General features: G+C 43.9%; 2 protein-coding genes across 4 annotated transcripts; one reads left to right on the top strand and one right to left on the bottom strand.

Moving 5' to 3' along the window:
• Positions 1 to 4,144: 4,144 nt before the first annotated feature.
• On the bottom strand, positions 4,145 to 10,372 carry TCEANC2 (transcription elongation factor A N-terminal and central domain containing 2). 2 transcript variants are annotated; one of them, XM_069788683.1, is made up of 4 exons: positions 10,258 to 10,372; positions 8,760 to 8,901; positions 7,222 to 7,415; positions 4,145 to 5,381 (listed from the first exon to the last, which is right to left on the bottom strand). In XM_069788683.1, the coding sequence occupies exons 1-4, from the start codon at positions 10,357 to 10,359 to the stop codon at positions 5,193 to 5,195; spliced, it is 627 nt and encodes a 208-aa protein (XP_069644784.1). In that variant the 5' UTR covers positions 10,360 to 10,372; the 3' UTR covers positions 4,145 to 5,192. The 2 variants fall into 2 exon arrangements, with proteins under 2 accessions (XP_069644784.1, XP_069644785.1); XM_069788684.1 differs by having other exon boundaries at positions 8,760 to 8,897; positions 10,254 to 10,366.
• A 168-nt stretch (positions 10,373 to 10,540) lies between these two features.
• On the top strand, positions 10,541 to 19,504 carry TMEM59 (transmembrane protein 59). 2 transcript variants are annotated; one of them, XM_069788685.1, is made up of 8 exons: positions 10,541 to 10,766; positions 13,411 to 13,516; positions 15,667 to 15,761; positions 15,963 to 16,115; positions 16,391 to 16,475; positions 16,787 to 16,871; positions 17,672 to 17,780; positions 18,546 to 19,504. In XM_069788685.1, exons 1-8 carry the CDS (start codon positions 10,578 to 10,580, stop codon positions 18,699 to 18,701), a joined length of 978 nt encoding a protein of 325 aa, XP_069644786.1. In that variant the 5' UTR covers positions 10,541 to 10,577; the 3' UTR covers positions 18,702 to 19,504. The 2 variants fall into 2 exon arrangements, with proteins under 2 accessions (XP_069644786.1, XP_069644787.1); XM_069788686.1 differs by having other exon boundaries at positions 16,790 to 16,871.
• Positions 19,505 to 20,314: the final 810 nt, after the last annotated feature.

Consider the following 20,314-nt stretch of genomic DNA (forward strand, 5'->3'; position numbering starts at 1 on the left):
ACTTCCCTTTTTTTGCATCCTGTGGCATGTCAGAGTCCCTTCGTGCCTCAGTTTCCCCTCCTGTGAGATGCCAGTTCATCCACCTGAACAGAGGGATTTATCCTGCAATAGCAGCACTTGTGCAGAGGGGTATTTAAACAAATGTAGGAGGGCTCTCCAGCCCTTGTGGTATCCTCCACAACATGATCTCTGCTATGGGAGGCCTCATTCCTTAGCATTCAAAACACTTAAAAAGTGCCACTCCCACAGCAAGGGAGATTCAGCGCTCCTGGTGCTGTGCGTGCATGGAGGAGCAAGGGTTTGTCGGCTGCAGCCCCACATGCTGAGGAACTCCCCAGCGTTTCCCTCCCTCTACCTCTTCTTTTCTGCTTTCTTCCATCCTTCTTCTGCTCCAGCCCCCAGTTTCTGCTCTGTGTTATGCTCCTGCCCCGTGGTGTGCTAACATACCTTGGGAGGAAAGGAGGAAAGTTCCTGGAGCCTCCTTCAAATGATCAGAGCTCCAAAAGACATCTGTGGCTGCTCCTTGCCTTAATGTCTCTTAATCCAGGGCCAGCCTAGCAAACCCTTCATATTACAGTGATGCCAGGGAAGTAAATGAGATCTAAAAGTTTGGGTTCTTTGTGGAGAAACCTTTGAAGAGCCTCTTAAAAGATGAAAAATGGTGAGCTGCTGCGCACTTTCTTTTTCGAAGGACAGGGAGGGTCTTGTCTACTCCCGTCTTCTTTCGCCCAAGTAATTTGCAGCAGGACAAAGCTCTCCTGAGCTGTGCCTGCTGACAGGGAATGGAGCAAGGTGTCGCCTGGTGCCTTCTGAAACTTGCTCTTCAGAAGCCAGCTCTGGCAGGGGTGAGTTCCCCTTCCATTCATCCATCCTGGTGCTGCCCCAAGCCCACCCTGTATTCCCTAAGCACCAGCAGCACGGGCAGGGGAGAAGAGCAGATGTCACTCACCTCCGGAAAGTGCTTCACTCCTCTCTTTGCTGGCTGCAGCAGGTCTCTATAGGTCTGTTGGCTTTATCTACTCTTTTGCTGAAAGAAATCTGTGGGCTGGGCTTAATCTGGTAAGAAAAGGGAAAAAAGAAGAACCTTTTCTCCAGATTGGGTGCCTCCTTCATTTAATGTTTCCCCTGTAAAAAGGGAACTAGCTATTTCAAAGGCACCATGCCAGAGAAACCTAGCACAAGGGAGCCGCCGCTCAGCCCTTTCATCCTCCCTTTTAATCTAAAAGGGTTTCCCCAGGGTGAAGACAGGAGCTTGTGGAGAGTCCCTGCCTTCATAACGTGTCTTACCGGTACCCTGTGGCTGGTCTGCACCGCGCTGCGGCTACCAAGGAAAATTGGAGGAGAAAGAGCAGAATTCAGGAGAAATGTATGCCTGGGCCAGTGAGGCCAAACTTTAGGATGTGTTAGGGAGCCCTTCTTCCCCCAGCCCAATGTGTAGCCCATGTGGCAGGGGAACCCAAGCTGGTGAGGGTCCTGCAGGACCCCCTATGAGTGGGTTTGCCGCAAGCAGACTATAGCAGATCAGATGTTTCAGAGCCAGGCCAGCCTTGGGTTCAGGTGCCTGTGCCCTTCCAGACCTTCTGTCTCAAGGGATTTCCAGAGGTCACACAAGCTACAGCTAGTGCAGAACGGCTCCCAGCACTGGGAACTGGCCGTCCCTGGCCTCCTGCTTTATCCACCAGCCGCATGGCCCCAGTCTCCCCACCGGCTGCATCGCCCAGGGGAGGGAAGGAAGAACTGAGGAGCAGCAAACTGGTTCAGTAAGTAACCTAAATCATAAATAACTGCAGTTGTGCAGGTGAAATATTGCTCAAAGGCGGGGGGGGTCTTTATAGAGTAAAAACTTGATTACCGTCAGGTATTAAGTATCCTGTTGTCACATTCAGCATAACCCTTTGGGAAAAATGAAGCACTTTTTGGCCTATTGCTTTTTCATCTCTGTTTTTGTCTTCCTTCCCCACCTTCCTTTCTGTTTTTTTCCTTAAAGCATTTCCTTGTTCTCTGCATTCCTCCCATCCTGTGGGTCTTGAGTCCAACCCTCGGGAATCTTTTCCAGTTCCTCCAGACAGTTTTATGCAAAGCTGAGTCTGTGAATGGCTTTAACATCAGGTTGCAAGAGCTGGACCCAGAGCTATACGCTAAGGTCCCTTCAAAAACAAGTGGGGCAAAAACATATGAGGAAATTTATAGGAGAGTTTTCTCTTCGTGTGCAGTAACTTTGCATCCCTGAAATTAATTTCCAAATGAAAAATACTTGGCATGTATTGAGAATGAAGTAAGAAAAATCTCTGCAATGCATGCCCTAAAGAGCTGAAGGTATCCAAAATAGATTAAAAAAAAAAAAAAATCTCTGTTCCCTGAAGGCTCCTCAGAAAAGGAAGGTGTCAGGGACCAGGAGAGGGCATGGAAAAAAGTCACCTGGAAGAGATGGGCCTGGCAGACCTTTGCTTAAACCCTGAAACAGTCTGACGGCATAGGACAGACTGAGCTTGTAGTTTGTGTGGAGTAGAAGAGCTCACGTGCATCTCTAAGTTGTTCCATGCTATCTGCGGACTTGGGGAGGAGCTGGCTGTCCCACGCTAACCCCAGGTGATGTTTGGACAGCCTGTAAGGTTACAGCAAACGGATCTCAGACAGGCCTGCTGACAGCAGCTGGTATCTCTTTTGGCTTGCACCACTTCAAAAGGGATGCACAAAGGAAGAGATGTGGTCAGGTTGTAGTTTTGCTTTTTTTCTAAATACACCTTGAGGACAAGGCTGGCATTCCCCACCATCTTCCCATTCCTCCACACATTACAAAGAACACAGAGGTACTCTGGACCATGGCAGGTCCTTGTTTATATCTATGTTGGTGTTGCTTTTAAATTTTACAGTGCTGTGTCATGAATGGCATCCCTTCCACAGGACTGTTTACTAATAAGAGAGGAAAGAATCATCCACATCACTTTCCCTTCTCTCAGTTGGTTCCCAGGGCTAAACTGTAAAAACAAAAGTGGATCTCACCAAGTTGCTGTTTTCAGAGTAGACCAGCCATTGCTACAGAGCAGTTCACTTTCAGACAGCAACTGTCCTCGGTTGTTACCCACACTGTGCATCACAAACAATTTTGGCAACTCCTAGACCTGTCTTGCAAACCAGTGCACAGCATGGTGTAAACTGGCTGTGTGTTCAGGTAAGCCAAAGTTCTCTGACTGTATCTGACCTGTGTAGAAAACTTGTCTGGCTTGGCTTTCATTAGAACAAAGTTCCTCATTTTAAGGATTTTTGCTTCTCACACATTACCTAAATAGAGAAAACACAGCCCAGCAGCAGAAAGCTGAAAATAAATACTGCTGGTCTTGGCGTTGCAATTCTGGAAACAAAAGCTAGGTTGTTCTTTCATCCCGAGCCCCTTCCATGACAGTCCAAGATACATGGATTCAATTAACAGCTGTGCAGTTTGAAGTTATTTAAGCGGGAAATGGAGCTGATGACTTGTAAGAAATAAATAGATGGTTTTCACATCTCTTGCTACAGCTTGGTCAATGAGTGTTAAGTCTTCATTGACATATTATCCATATAGTCACCACCCATCTATCTGCCAGTTTCCGTCTCATCCTGTCTTTGACACGCCTAACCTTAACTTTCTGCAAATGAAATGTCTGTATGCCAAAGCATTTGTTTTCAGAAAAGTCAGCTGTTTGAAGATACCTTCACAATGCATACAGGAGAAAAACCAGTCTCGCACTGGCCCAAGCAAACAAGACGTGGTTTAGATGTTTTTAAGAGAAGCTGCAATTAGCTATTTAAATTTATGGAGTTCAACACCTCAGGTAAATTTTGGGTGTTTCTTTAGCTTCTAGTGTCCACAGAAGAAAAAAGTATTTAGCAGGTCCACATAATTAGAGTCAGTCATGTTTTAGGATGAAGATCTGAATAAAGACTAATTCATAGTTTTCCCACTGCATTATTTGCCCTTAAGTGACTCTTCTGAAATAAGAGTGCTGACCACAACTGGTCAAAAGACACTTCCTTATGGTGTATTAAGACTTCAATTCCCATGACAGTGAATAAGCAGGTTTCACTCACTTGGTTCTGTCTACCCTGATAACTCAGAAAAAGGTTTGTGACCAGTCCCTTGTGTACATACACACACACAGACACACAGAGAACAGAGAGCACTTTATTACCTACCAGTAGAGAAACACTGTGCCTGTCACAGCTTATGGAGAACAGGATGACTTATGGCACTCAAGAAATCAGAGCAAATATGAGAGGCAAGATTTCCGGTTTTTAATAACTAGAAGGAATTAAAACAATAGTTTGTTGCTTAAATTTGTTTAGGCAATCATTCTGAACCATGTTCCTTTTGGAGGAAAAAAGCCTTTAAAAGGAATGTTTTCCTTATAACCTAATTTTATTTAGAAAATTCATTTCAAGTTTTTTTTCACGTTACAGTAAGAACTAGCACCAGATTTAAATCATGAGTGAGGTATAGAAGTCTGAGCGAGCTGCTCATTAAGCAGCAGAGGCATTAGATAGCACCTATACTCCAGGGCATTTTGATTTTCACCCCAGGGCTTTAGAAAATGCCCACAATTGCAGGATGACTGACCCTATGGAATAATGGATAGCAAGTTCCTGAAACCCATTCTGCATCCAACTCTGGAATGCAGCAATGGGACATCACCTGGCTTGGCAAACCAGCTTGCCACAGGCAGGGCCCAGCTACAGCAGATGTAGCTGATTTAGGGTTAACTAGAGTTTGCAGTTATCCACTAGGAATCTGCTCCCATGGACCAATTACTCTGAATTCCCAGTATTTCCCACCAGCACAGCACAGAGCTGGTCCTTTATGTTATCCAGCTGATTACACCTGAAGATCCACATCAGGGATGGAACTAAACTGAGGTATGACAAATGGGCAGAAGTGAGAAACAGGTGAGTCAGCAAGGATGGTTTTGTAGCAGGAAAATATACAGCAGAGCAGAAGAAACTTTTCTTGCAACAAGCCCACACGGATTTCTACCAAGTCAGATTTACAGCACCGCTTTCATCATTAGTAGTTCTTGTTTTCAGCAGCCCTGTTCACAGAACGGTGCCAAGTGAGTCACACTGTCAGCACTTCTGCACTCCCCTCATGACAGAAAGGGCTCCCAGTTCCACAGAGATGTAGGCACATGAAGTTCTCACCCAGGATCAAGAATGACACCTTACTTTTTATGGCTCTGTACAAACGCAGGGACAGTGAGCGTGCCAGTCTTGACTTCTGCTTGGATTTCAGGTTTGTGCTTTAATGAAAAGACAAGAGCTCGCACCGTTCTGCGATATGGTGCGCTAATGAGACGGGAAGAGAGATGAAAAGCTTCTCGCTCAATATTTTCAGCCAGTGGGTGATCAATCTGAAAACAGCAAAGTATAAAATTAGATCTTTACATTTAATAAGGAGACCAACTGATTGAAATTGGAGTTTGGTGCTTTTCAGTGTTTCTTCATTAATCAGTTTAGATTCAAGGAAATCTACTTCCCATCACAAGTGTAACAGGAAGAGCAATTTAATTCCACCCTAGCAATTAAGGAACAAGGCAACATGGTCAGTAGCAGGGAACATATCCACATCTCCAGCTGGGTGGCAGTACTTTGCCATCACAACAGGAAACTAATCTGCAACTAGCTTTGGGTATCAAGCTCAACTGCAATTATAAGCTACACTGCACTGTCTCCATAAAGCTCACTTTTGATCTTGCTGATAGAAGGTACCTTGGATACTATTTTAAACTTGATTCCAACAGCAACTCTAAGACATGCCAAACACTTGGCAACTCTGCCTGGTGCTATAAAGGGAAATGTGGGCTCTCTGTGTGTAGAAGGAGGTGTAATTAAGAATGCAGAAAGGGATTTGCTAAATGTTAATTATGTAGTTATTGCTTCAACATGTGCCAAAACCTGTAATTTAGCACAGCTTAGAAAAAAATCCCCCACCCATCATGAAATGGTTTTAATTTCACTTCTGCCTTTTGTAATGGGGAATCTCCCACGCTTTGAATACAGGAGATTCCAGCATGCCAAGTAGTATTCCTCCAAGTCCTTCGCCCACTCTATTTTTGCTACCCATCACTAAATTGCCCCTCTGCTGGGCAGCACTAGAAGCCCCTCGGATTCATTCAGCCCCACCTTCCCTTCTCCTTTTTGTCAACCTCTCGGGTGTCCCTGCTCCCCATTTGCTGGACCTCTGTGGCTCCCCTGGCTACATACAGTGTTCATCTGCTGCTGTAAGCTCCACTTGCACATCTGGTGGTAGCAGCAAGCTAGCAGGGTATTTTTCCTTGCTGTGCTTTCAGGCAAGTCCTGTTCAGAGGCAATTCTGCTTTACCCAATACCACTCATTTTAGGGTGGTACCATAGCCTTTATGTCCCACAGGTTCAGACTTTACTACCAGTCTTCTCACCATGCATAGATGTGCCTTCCAAGAACTAAGCTTGACCCAGCAGCCTGACAAAGGTGAGCTCCCGCCATTCTGAGGCATTCCCACAGCAAACCATCCTTTTGTGCTGCCTCAGTAAGTTGGAGAGGTTGTTCTCATAGCTAGCAAACACGTAGCTTTGAAACTCTTGAGTGCTTATCACTTGACTTGCCATTTAAAGGATAATTAATGAATAAATTAAAAAGGATAATTATTATGGCATTTCATAGACCAAGCAAACTAGTCATTAAGCCTTACAGCAAAGCCCCGTTCATTTAGTTAAAGATACCTGAGGGATCTGGTATTTATCACCACTTTATATACTGTCAACCTTGCCTCTCTGTTTTTGCAATAGATTTAAATTTACAAATGTTTAATTACTTAAATATGAAACACCCAAAAGGTCCCAGTGTTGCTTTCACAGCTGTTAAGTAGTAGGAAAAACTATGTTCTATTAACTTCCTCTTTCTCAGCCCAACTGCAGTAGCTACACAACTATTCTGTTGACTGGTTATGTAAATGAGAGAAAATACACCTCACAATTAGCATGTTTACTTGGTTAACAACAACAACAACAAAATTACCTTCCTTGAAAACAAAGTTACTTATAAATAGGGACATGCAGCGAATCGCTGAAAACAGGAACAGATCAGCTGGTCTTGTCCCCACTCTGCAGGCAGGACCAGCTTTACAGTAGCTATGGCTGAAAAAGGCTTGTTTAATTTGTTCCTACAAGGAATAACTCTTTGAGCCAAAGACAAATGGATCTGAACGTCACCTCTAGATCCAGGGCTTCACAAAGCAGCTTCCGTGCATTCTTTCTGAAAGCCTCGGTCTTGGGATCGCTTCTGACCTCTATTGAGGGCTTGTTTGAATGGTCTTTGATGAAAGTTCGCCACTCTGTGTAAATATCTTTGGCGAGGCTGGCCACATCGTGATCTGAATGTTTGCGCATCTTATTCACTGTGTGACCTGGAAAACAATAACAGCTCCTTCACATTTGGTAGGTGGACAAAATACAATGGACGCCAGTCAAATCATATCGGTGCTAAAGCAGCCACGCACCTTTTTAATTCAGGCAGCGTCAGCAAAACAACCAGAGCATTGACACAAAGACAAATATAAAATTATTAGGAATTAAGACTGAAATTCTCACTCCTTGACTTCTGCAGCGACTGTTGCCCAAGCAATTAGCAAGGAATTGACCTATACATTTGAAAATTACCTTCCCAAGTCACCGAGGTAAGGAGCAACACTTGCGTAATACAGGGCTACATTCATTTTCTACACAGATACTAGATCTGGTGAAAGCTTGTAAGACTTGCCTACAAAGAATGCTGTTTTTAAACTGAAAACCCCTTTAAGGAAACAGTTGTTGCTGGTGATGGCTATAGCATTTTAACACACAAACATCACGGTGACTCCAGGCAGAATCTTTCCAATCGATAGGGCCTGCCAGTGCAAAAGAGGCTTTCCTCTGAAAGGAGACAAAAGGGACCTTCTTCTAGCGGGGTATTTCTCTCTGACCAGTAGCGCTGTTGGCCAGGAGATGTCACTGTTAGGCTTCTGTGGCTCTTCCAGCCCAGCCGCATTCAGGCAGGCACTAGGAAAAATCTCGGGAAAAGCCTGAATAAGCTGAACACGGCAAATAAAATGACAGTTCAGAAGTATGGGGAAAGGGGCAGACCGCATCTCCTTTTCTAAGGCAAGGGGGGCTCTCCGAACAGAGATCCAGCCGCTCTAATGGCAAACAAAGGCCAGGATGCTCTCCATAGTCAGGAAAGGCAGGGAGCAACCATGTGGTCTCACATTATCCCTCCCCCAAGTCCTATGGAAAAAAGCCAGGCATCGGGCTGTGTCATTTGCATGGAGCTGCCCATCGTGCTGGGGGTTTCTCAGGGTGAGGATGCAGTAAGCAGTTTTGGGCCAATCTGAGAATTTCTTGCATGTTCAGAGGATTCAGCCAGGTCAAACAGATGAGCTGTGTCTCGGATGGCAAGACAGCGCTCTGCCATGCCCCTGACAGAAAGCAGGAGAAGGAATAAGACACAGAGGTGCCCAAGAAGAGTTCTTCAAAAATTTGACCACAGAAGTGGTGATGCAGTATTTGGTAATAAGCAGGCAACCTGGGAGGAATTAGAGGACAGCTGACTTTTTCAGTACAAGCTCTGAAAACTGCAGGCTGGATATCAACAATTTTTTATTGGCAGCTACACTCATTTCTTAAAAAGCTTGCAAGCTAGTCTCTTTTGTACTGACAAGCCAAGCAGACACAAGACAACCCAATATCCACAGTCTAAATCAGACAAGATGTACCTATTTTTGTTGAAAGTAACACTTCCTTGGAAGGTATTTTCTTCTTCAGCTCCTCCAAAGCTTCGATCAGATTCTCTTTTGGTTGCCCAGGAAGCTCAAGCATAGACTTCCATCGTTTTATGTCTTCCACAACCACAACTCTCTGGAAAAGAGAAAAGCCATTAGGGAAGTGGAATATTCTTATTATAAATAAGGACACTGGCTTCATCTCTGCTAATGGGGCTGTTATCAACACATGAATTATTGATTATGGTATGAACCAGAGCACAGAATACATGATGGCCTGGAATGATGGGTACTTGCTTGAGATTGGCAGCCTACTGCAAATCAAGACTGAAGTAAATAGAAAGCAAAGCAAGATGCTTCACCTTGGTCTGCCAAACTCTAGGGCACGTAACAGCAACTGTCTGCTAGAATAGAAGTGTTTTGAATTTCAGGAGTCCATTGTATAAATGTGTCTTAATAGAAAAAGGGATTAAGAGGGAGGCAGCTAATTATCTTTAGCAGCCTGGCAGAATCTGAATCCTGCTCAGATTTGTTTTAAATTTAAAATAATGCCAGCAAGGAGAGAAACAAAGCATTAGGGAACATGAACACAAACTCAAGTACACTGGACATTTGCAGGGTTTCTTGCCCTGTTTTTGCCACAGACCTTGACAGAACAGACTGCAAACAGCGTGAGTCTCATATTTTGGACAGTGAGGCATCTTACAAAGATTCAGCAGTGGTCAGACAGCTGGGGTGCTTTACGCACCATTCTTTTGCTTTCTGCCTTACACTAATAAGGTCTCTGGTGCAGCAAACATTTTCCTGTTGTGCTTCTACAAACAGGTGGCAAAGAGGTGCTCAGCTCTTACGCATGTCTTGCGCAGGACCATCATGCAACCAAGTGAAGGGCTCTCCTTGCTGGGGAGAGAAGTGAGCCAGCTGGCAGTACTGAAGCTGGTGGTGTCACCTGGCTGTACTTGAATTGTGCACCCAGCCTGACCCTATGCCACACCAAACATGCAGGAAGGAGCATCTAGCTTAGGAAACCCCTTTCAACGCAGCAGAGCCCTCTGCGCCTTTCTAACTTTGCTTCCCTGTCCTCCGTGAGGATGCCACCTCGACACTGCATAGATTTCGGTGAAGAGCTGGAACCACCAGTGGTTTACAAAACGTTCCTCCCGCTCTCACCCCATCCCGCTCAGCTCCGTGCAGAGGCAGGATGGCAGCCTGGCGAAGGCCTGACACCCCTTCTTCCCTCCAAGGTGCCTCAGGGCCAGCCCGGCTCCTCCTGGGGTGCTCCTGCCACCCCTGCACGCAGCCTCTGGGGAGCAGCGTGGTCCTGCCCCAGCGCCAGGCCTCACCTCGAAGGCTCTCACCTCACCTCGAAGGCACCGGGCCCCGCAGCAGCAGCACCCGCTGCCGCGGGGTGAAAACCTCCCCTCAGGCCCGGGAGACCGGGGCGAGCCGTGCTACCCTCCCCACCACCACCCCCCCAGCGCCGGTGACCTGCCTTGAGGGACTCGAGGGTGGCCTGCCGGTAGGCGCGGGGGGCCGGCCCGGCCCGGCGGGGGCTCTCCGGGCAGCGGGCCCTACGCACCACGAACCGGTCCATCCTCTCGCCCGCCCTCCCGGAAGCCGCTGCCCCGCCCTTCCCGCCTTGTAGTTCCCGCCGGAGGGGAGGCCCTATGGGATGGCTGGGGCCGCCCGGCGGCGCGGACTACATTTCCCAGCAGGCACCGCGCGGGGGGGGCGGTGGCGGTTAATCTCGTGAGAGTCCCCCGGTGCCCGCTGCCGTCAGTGGCGGGGTGGGGGGTCTGCGGGAGGAGGAAGATGGCGGCGCGGCGGGGCGGCCTCCTCTGCCTGCCTCTCGCCTTGGCGCTGCTGGCGGGCGGCAGCGGCGCTCGGGGGGCCGGGCCGTTGCCCGTCGCCTCCTCCGAGGCTTTTGACTCCGTGCTGGGCAACACGGCGTCGTGTCACCGCGCCTGCCAGCTGACCTACTCCCTGCACACCTACCCCAAGGTACGGGCGGGCCCTGCCTCACGGCTCTCCCGCCGCGGCGGGCCCCTTCCCGGGCTCGGCCCCGCTCCCCTTCTCCCTCCCTCCCCTCCCCGGGAGCCGTCCTGCGGCTGGCGCGGCCGTCCCCGGGCCTGGCCCTCGGCCCTCTCCCCCTGCAGCCCCTCGTCGTGTCTTTTGGCTTCTTGTGCTGCGGAGTGACGGGACACCGCCGGGATTTTCTCGGGCAGGAGCCTTTTTCGAGGCGTGTCCCCGTGCGTGTGTTCTCCAGCGGCGTTGGACGTGTCTTCAAGCAAATATAAACCTGAAGGAAGCTCATGCTCGCAGTGCTGAGGGGCAGTCAGCAGCCCTGCTGCTGCTGCTGCGGTTCTTCTGTGGAGTGTCTCGTCTGGCTTAGGTTTTTGTCCCCTCAAAGCAGAGGATGCAGTCCCTTCTCTAAAGATAGATCCTGCGTTTTGAAAATAGATGGTTAGGCTGCAGCTTGCCCAAGAAGCGCCGCTTTCAAAGTATAGCTTTGTTAGTGCTGGGTATCTCTGTGGGTTTTGGGGGATTTGCTGCTTTTTTTTCCCCTCCTGTTCCTAAAGAGGCAGCTGTAATTTGGCTTAGGCTGTTCTATATTTTGGGGCACTAAAACAGTGCTGTGTTCGTGACAAGCCAGAGATGACGCTTGGATGTTGAAGGATGAAGCATAAATGATGATAAACGAGTAGCTTGTCAGAACCTTCAGTCTGTGTTTTAATTCACTTGCATGGAATTTTTTTCCTCTCGTGATAAATACTGAAATAGTGTCTAACGGGAATCTAATTTCATACTCCAGAGTTTGCTGTTGGTTCAAGCTTTGTACAGCTTGGAACTACGAGCTTGAATTTGGAAAGTCTAGTACCAAAAATCTCATCTTTCCCGCTTCTTTCTTGGCAATACACTTCGTTATCAGCTGCAGCTATGTAGCAGGTTGAACCCCAAATGATGGGAGCTCTTAGCCCATCTTTGAGATTTCACACGAGGGCAGCAGGCAAATGGAAGCGGTGATAATGTTAGGTAATAGGGCTTTGTCTGCTTTCTTGTGGAACTTAAATCGGATTTTGTGATTCTGTAGCTGGTACTGGTATCCCCATGGAGAGAAGTAACAGGGAGTTATGTGGAATACAAGTAAACTTACATCTGTACTTATGGCGTGTTTTGGTGCTTACGTGTGACGATAGTGAGGAGAAAGAACTAAACCTGAGAAATTAGGACTAAACATTATCCTAATATATTTCCATACTGTTTTGGTGCAATGCTGCTCTTGTTTCTATTATAGGACTCGTTCAAGGAAGGCTGATTATTTCTGTGCTTTTTACTGTACTTTTGAATTCTTTGTTGTGTGTTGTTGGAGCTATTGAATAATATGCTCATCTCTTCCATCACATTTAGTCTTTTTTCGATTTGTCACAAAACTACCAGTTGAATTGAAGGAAATTGTTGTCATTGGAAAGTAAGACAAGCTTCATTGACACCTCCGTGGAAGACTGCCATAGAAATCTGTCTCCTAAAGCTAATTCTGTCTGGGTATCAAATTATGAAACATGTTTTCTGCAGTAGCATAACTATATTAGCCACCTTGTCAGTGTTGTTAGAGCTAAGTTTTAATTTACATTCACAGTTTTCTACTTTTGTGCCTTTAAAGCATGTGAACTTGTGCTCTCAGAGACAAATAATGGCCAGTTAATTTACGATAGGTTATACAGTAAGGTGTGGTATGTTTGGTTTTTGTTAAATTAATGCAGAGTCCATTTTCAACCTGTACAGCAATTGGCTGCCGTCACTTGGGTGGTTATATGGTTAGTGGTTTTGATGGGTCTGATTCACGATAGGGTGTGTTCATAAGTAGGAGCACTTATGTAATAGAGGCTGTCTTTAGTTCTGCAACATGGAGAGCACTATATGTGGAAAGTGCACATCCATCCCTTTGGTATTGTGGACAGAAGAAATACTATGTGTAGGTTTTCTATATTTGCATAATTTTAATAGTTGCAGTGAGGAAGCACTCTTCCCCTTCAGTTCAATATAATGAATAAAAATGTGTGTTTGTGGAACTGGTTTGGCAAGTAAGCAGGTAACCAGGGTACTGGTATAGTACATCAGAAGATAATCTCTTATTTCTGTTGTAGTTCTGATTACAGTCTGGTGGATACATTTTAACATGCTGTCAAAATTAGTCTTTTTTTTGTCCTTTCCTGTTGGGTTCTAGGTGTTCTGAGATGGAAGACTACTCTTTGTGGGATTAAACATCAGTAAATCTTTTACAGCAGTATATCTTGTTTTTAAACCCAACATTTTTTTTTAAAAATGCAGTGCAACTTTGGTTGTGAGTTGTAGGACTGGAATTACAAAATAGAATTTGCTGTTCCAGGTTTGCCCCACCACAGAATGAAGAGCTCTGAAATAAATCAATAGGTATGTCAGTGTTAAAGCGCTGTAGCTTGGTTTTATTTCAGATCATCCAGAATGTCATGTTTAGCTGGCTTCTAGGTCTAGTGGAAGGAAGGAGGATGGTGCTCTGGTGGGTGGCTTTTTTATAGCACTTCCAAAAAAAAAAAAAAAAAGTATTTGTTTTCTGACAATTTAATCTTGAATTGAGGGATGCAAGCCTTTTCTTCTGCCTTTCCAGGAAGAGGAACTGTACGCATGCCAGCGAGGCTGCAGACTCTTTTCCATTTGTCAGTTTGTGGATGATGGCATCGATTTGAATCGAACCAAACTGGAATGCGACTCCGGTAAGATTTCAGTACTCCTTCAGCATCCCGTAATGTGGAGACATAACAGAGGGAAGAGCAGGAACGTCTGAAAGGGTTTTGTTAAATTGGTGGGATTACTTCAGTTGCTTTCTGGTTTTGTTTAACAATTTCTTAAAGTTTATGTACAGGATATTAAAAAAAAAAAATCTTAGGGAAAGGTTGTCTGTTCTCTGCGAGTTTCTCCTTACCTGATGCTTAGACCTGATGCTTAGTGTTGCTATTTGCCTGAATTTCTTAAGTATCGTCAGTCTCTGTAAATAAATTAGAAACACTTCATTTTACTATAAACAGTTTGTCATAGAAAACACAAATGGCTGGGAAAAAATCCTTTCCTTTCCTTTAATAATTCCATGTGACAATCAGTCCCATTTACAATTCCTGACAAACTTGTATATACAAGTGAATTGTTCAGAAGAGTAAGAACACAGATCTTAATGTGCTGTCTGCCTTGTAACTTGTGGTCTAGGCTACGTCCTGAGGTTTACCTACAGCTAAACTCTTGGGAATGAGGTACGTGTTTTGTTTGAAATAGGTCATTAAATATTGGTGACTAATTCTCTCAGTTACCTGTGTTAGAGCAAAAATTTGATGAAATATGTGTACTATAGACCAGTTAATACTGGTTTTGGAATTGTATAGAACTTTCATCCAATAATATCGAGGGAGCTGATTCACAGTTTTAGTCAGAGATTAAGTGGGACATAACCACCCAAAGCAGGAAAGCTAGGAGCTCTCCGTCTGTATTTCCAATACAATTAAGCACCAAGCCAGCACTCAAAGGAGGCTTCTATCCTCTCAGTACCTCAAAAACAAGAGGGCTAGTGGCTAGCTCAGAGAGCTGATGGAATGTACGCAAGTAGAAAGCCTGACATGCAGAGATGCTAATGTGATACAAAACTGCATTAAATACTCTAGAAATGGGCTAATGCTCTAGTCTGTCATACACTGTGACTAGCTGTGATACAGCATGTCAATCTAGTTGTCAAACCGCACATTGAAGAGTGCCATAAAAAAGGGTAATGTAGCAATAGACCACATGTAGAGGTAATTGAACAGTTGCTTACTTTCTGGTTTAACTCTCCTTCCTGAGGCTGTTGTCTTTTTCTGGCTTATGTTCTGTAATCTGTTACACTGGTTGGTACCCTGACTAAGTATTCTATGTTTGGCAAGATACATCTTGGCTGATCTGCTCGATTCTGTCTTTGGATGCTTCTTTATGCCTGCAAACACTAGTTTGGTGGCAGTTTTATCATTGAATTGCTGTTCAGGTGCTAGGAGCTGAAAACTGAAATTCTTAGCTGCTCATGCCCTGATTCCTGACAGCTTCTTAGCCTTTATGATGGTCTGTTTGTTCCTGCAGAAAACTGGGAGAGCTGCTGTCCTCTGTGTTGCTACTTGGTTTGATTCTTTAGTTCAGGTTGTACTGCAACATTGTCCACCTAAGCTTTAGAGTTTGGGGAAGAGCTATGCCCATGTATTGTCTGCCTGATTTCTCCATGGGCAGAATAATCTAAATTATTCTCTCTGAATAATTTAGATTTCTTGGCCTTTATGATCTCTAGTGAACAATTAATAGAAGCTATCTGTAAAACAAAGAGTGGGCTTCATTTTTCATTAAAAAAATATTCCATAATACTTTCAATGCAGTTTCTGTACTCCTCGCACTAGCAGGAAAATGCTCCTTTGGTTTTCCTGTGATACCATGACTTCTGTTGTTACTTCAAAGGGATTTAATGGACTGATGGTCCCTCTATTCTTTTTAGGACTCCACCTCTGTTCTCTGAGGTAAAAATTCATGTTTTACTTGATACGTAGAGGAAGAACTAAAGTGGTAGCGGGAGGATCAATGAAAACTTGCACCCCTGAGATTGGCCAGGGTAACATTTCTGATCGGTTGCTCTGACTGCATTCAGATTTCAACTACTTCATCTGCCTAAGCTCTGATTCCTTAACCTTCATTAGACCTCAGAGCAAATGCTATCCTTGGAGCGATTGCCATATATTTTCTTGCAAATGGGATTGTCAGTCCTTTAGCTGCTGCTTTGTTTCTGATCCAACTTATACTGAAAATGTTTTCTTAACTAAAATGCAGAATTTATCTTCTCATTTGGGGAACTTCTTCCTTGCAGCCTGTACTGAAGCATACTCCCAATCTGATGAACAATATGCTTGCCATCTTGGATGCCAGAACCAATTGCCATTTGCTGAGTTAAGGCAAGAGCAAGTAAGTAGATGACATGTTTTTCAAATACCACCTACTTGTTTTCTGTTCAGTGTGTGTCTTTGCTTTTTAAAGTTTCTTCAAATGGAAAATAAATCTTCTGAGGACTGAAACCTAGATATGAGGCGAGGGGTGAGCAAGAACATGAGTTCTGTCCTTTTCACATAGAAACAAATGGAAAACCAGTTAACGTTGTGCTTGCAGTTAATGTCCCTGATGCCAAGAATTCATCTCCTCTTTCCTCTGACACTGGTGAGATCATTCTGGAGTGACATGATGGATTCAGCTCAGAGCTTCATAACATCCTCGTGGACTTTCTACCTTCAAGCAGATGATGGCAAGATTGTCATATTCCAGGTGCTTGCCTTTTTCTTTGAGATTAAGGTGTCCTGGCTGCTAAATGTTTAACTCTGCTCCTTCGAGTCACAGGAAAGACTATAAAGCACTATCAGATGTGTTTAGTTTCTGCTAGTACTTCACTGCCTTTAGGGCCAGCATAAGGGGGGAGCAGAATCAAACTTAAGCGAATGGTGCGTGTCTTAAGGTTAACTTCCGTATTAGTTCTGAAAATGTAAATGATAGATCAGTGGAAGCTTGCTAGAAGGATCTCCTAACTCCTTATTTTCTTTTAGTCAAAGCCAGAAGTACAGTATGTTCCACAGCTTGATCAGGAAACCGGAGATACGAGAGGATCCTTGTCGCTGAGTAAAACAGCCTGTAAGTTGTTCTTTGTGCTCTGGAGCAGCAAAAGCAAATGTTCCCTGTCATAAAAAAAAAAAAAAAGGTTGCAGGTGGCACATGAAAGCAAATTTTTAGAAAGCTGAAATATAATTGTTTGCCATGTAGACTGCACTATGTACACTTAGAAAAGTCTGTGGTGGAAACCAAGGTCTGCTGGAAATAGAAACGTGCAAGCTAGGGCCATTTTAAAAGCTTCCTTTTATGCTCTCTGTATAGACAAACTGTGCGGTGTTTGGGTCTTCTCTTTTATTGCTTTCCCAAGTGCTGTTTCTGCTGTTGTATTTCAGCAGACCTACGTCCAGGAAGTTCGCAGACATACCGAGGACTTTTTGAAGAGCGAGAAAATGACAGCTTTTTCAAGTGTCTTTCCGTGTATGTATATTGAAGAATGTCTGTACCTAGTAAGGAGGATAATGGCCTTTCCTCTGTGTGTGTGTGTGTATGGGGGCACTAGTGCAAGATCTCAAAAGTGGTACAAGTCTGTTAGGTTCAGGATGCATAGCACTTATAATTGTGTATCTGACTGTTATGGCTACTTTTCCGTGCTGGCCCCATTTGCAGGCTATTCTGCCAACTTTGATTGTCCTTTCCGTTTCAAGTAAACGTCATATTGATAATTTCCTACGCTGTTTTTGGAGTGTGTTCTGTGAACTGTTTAAACAATACTGTGTTTTGCCTGTTCTTTAGCTCTGGATATGTTTCAGGACAAAGCACTTGTTTTATATTTTGGATTGGGACTGTCTGACAGGAAAGACACTGTTATGTCTCATTTCCAGGCTGAAAATACCCAGTATCTCTTTATTAAAGATTTGCTGAAGATCAGTGTGTTGGTGGTTCTTTCCCTTACTCTAATTACTTTCTCCTTAAAAGTTTACGCAGGAAGGGTCAGTGAATTGCATCCCAAATGTGTAACAGAAAAATCTGTTTTTAAAACTGTAAGTGGGAGGATGCTTAGGGCACAATAAACAGAATCTAGCGAGTCTTCTGTGTCTTTCAAGTCAGATACTAAACAGGCATTAGAGTACCCAGGAGTCTGAAGTGGGCAGTGTAGCTGGAAGAGCTAGAGACTAATGACTCAGCAGGAAATGCAATCAAAATTGAGCCAAACTTTTTAGAGGGTCCATTGTCTTGTATTCAGTATATGAAATCTGGTAACATTCTTTTCATTTCAGAAATTCCAGTTGGATTTTAACTACTACGCTCGTCCTGTCAGTGTTGGTACTGCTCTGGATTTGTTGCGCAACTGTAGCTACAGCTGTAGAGCAATATGTTCCATCTGAGGTACTACTATTTTATAACTTACGATATTTTGAATTTATTAATTTTATTACTTTTATGTTACAGCTGTCTAGAGACTTAAGAAACATTTGGGGGGGGTCAGCTAGAAAGAGGGTTTTTTTATTTTGCTGATGTGGTTAGCAAAACAATTATGTTATTTAAAAGATGATTTTATAGCTGAACAATTCTTGCTTATTCCTGTGGCTGATTGGTGCTCTGGACCTTACTCAGGCAGCCCAAATATGATGTCTTTTGGTTTGTAGCACTCTCCTCTTGACAACCTTCAGATTACTCTTAACAAATGGAGGCTCCTTCTAATTTCTCTGGGAATAAAGCTGTACTGAGAGTTGGATGGTATAGGTGGAACGCAGTATGGATTTAATCCAGGAGCATCAATAGTGAGGACAGAAGTGACAGCATATTATCTGTGCGCACAGAGTCTGATCAGAGGGGAACTGGCTGAACTAGCATCCCTAGTGCCCAGAGAGGTCCCCCGCACTTCTGAAATAAGCAAGGCTCACAGTATTTGCAAACTAAAGGAGCTGTTACACATGCACTGTATCTATTGTTGTTCTGGCAGATTTAATACATTTTTGTTGGACTCAAATCTAGTTCCAGCCATGAATTTCAGATGTTACAGAAACCCAGGGTTAACTTCTGTTGAACGACTGCAGCCGTCAGAACTAGGAATGTAGTTGCTTAATGAAATACATTTTATTCACAGTATGGAGAGTCTTTGTCTTAAAGTAAATTGTTTAAATATTTCAGAAGCTGAGCATCTATGGAGATTTGGAATACATGAATGAACAAAAACTGAACAGATACCCATCCTCTGCACTTGTTGTGGTTAGATGCAAGACTGAGGAACATGAAGAAGCAGGACCTCTTCCTACAAAAGTCAATCTGGCTCAATCAGCAATTTAAATAAGTCTTCATTGGATCCAATAGACTAATTCTAACAGAGCTAGCAACTCCTGATTGTTTGTGGTGGTTCTTCAGATAAGAAGCTTAGCAGCCAGTCTTTAAATGCAATTAAAGTTAAAGAATCAACAAATGTCATGGGATTTTGTTTTCAACTAGTAGTGAAGATTCAGACATCTTGAATTTACGTTTGTTTCCAGACATAATCACTTCTCACTGGTGTTTGCTATGTGTCTTTTTGCTTACAAAAGCTGTAAGCATGCTTTCCATACTTCTGCCATGACACTTTCAAACTTATTTGTGTGTTCTAGGATGTAATGTGTACATTCAGAGTTAGCTTTGTAAAGGTATAAGAAATTTTAAGTAGGCAGGAAATGCCTTTTTAGTGTTGCACTTTCTGTTGTAGTTAAGAGAAAATATTATAAAATTACCTGCTGAATTTTTGTACTTGTTAATGTCCATGCACAAACAGCCCTGTCTCTAAAAATAGAAATATATTTTTTCTACAGTGTGGCAATATCCAAGATGGAAAGCATTTGTGAGGTACTATAGGCTAGAACTCAGTTTGTGAAAGATGTTAAAGCTTATGGACATATTCCTTCACACACAGAACATAACATGGTCAATTATTTTGTCAACCTTTAGCCTTTAAATCTTAAATTGCTTGTAAAGTTAGCGCCTGTGTTTTCTGAAGAAATTCTACTTTCTGTTCTTGATTAACTATTCTAGTCTTGTAACTTCATTTACAGAAACAAGTTGATTCCTGAGAAATGAGAACAGACAAATAAAATTGACTGTATAGAAAATGTTGACTATATAGCTTTTTGCTATGGTTAATTATTGACCACAACATACTCAGTATGAAAGCCTGTCTGGAGCATTCCTTTCATGGGCAATGTGACCTGATTTTGCTACATGATTCACTCTCACAACCACAACGTACAATGTCCCTCAAATTTCCAATATATTTTTTGCAGCTCTCCTCTTTGAGGAGATTACTATATGCTGGTTCCCATAGCATTTACAAGTTGGGGATGTGTGTGGTTTATTTTAAGGTCTCTTAAGTGTTTGAAAGCTGGCTAGGATGCATGATCTCTCATCGTCATATTTTGTTGATTATACAAAACCACCTTGAAGGTTTAAACAAACAAACAAACAAACAAAAATATTCAACACCTCTTCAGGTTTTGAATTCTGGTGAGAACTGTAAAGGTTCTGGAGGACACAGTATAGTGTTCCCTCACTGTAAAAACTGGTTCAATAGTCATTCCTAATTCAGCTATAACGCTGATGGTTGGGTAAGTACAGATGATGGAGCCTTGCAAGGGCAATTAAGCAGGAATGTGCATTAAGTGGTCTGTACAGCGCTGCTGAAAACCTTAGCTTGGAAGCACTCAAGCAGGTTTTCTGTCAGTAAGGTTTAAGAGCATTAAAAGACATTTGTTTAAATCAGGCTTCTATCAACGTGCAGAAATTGCATTTTCAAGTCTTAAATTAGTTGTACCTCTTCGTGCTAAATTCTTCAGCAGGACAACATCATAGCCCAGAAATTTGGGTGCCAGCAGCCATTGACAGGTACCTTTGTGTGTTGGTGGCGTTATTGCAAAGGCCTCAGG

Source organism: Haliaeetus albicilla, chromosome 8 (assembly GCF_947461875.1).
Source record: "Haliaeetus albicilla chromosome 8, bHalAlb1.1, whole genome shotgun sequence".
Taxonomy (NCBI): Eukaryota; Metazoa; Chordata; class Aves; order Accipitriformes; family Accipitridae; genus Haliaeetus; species Haliaeetus albicilla.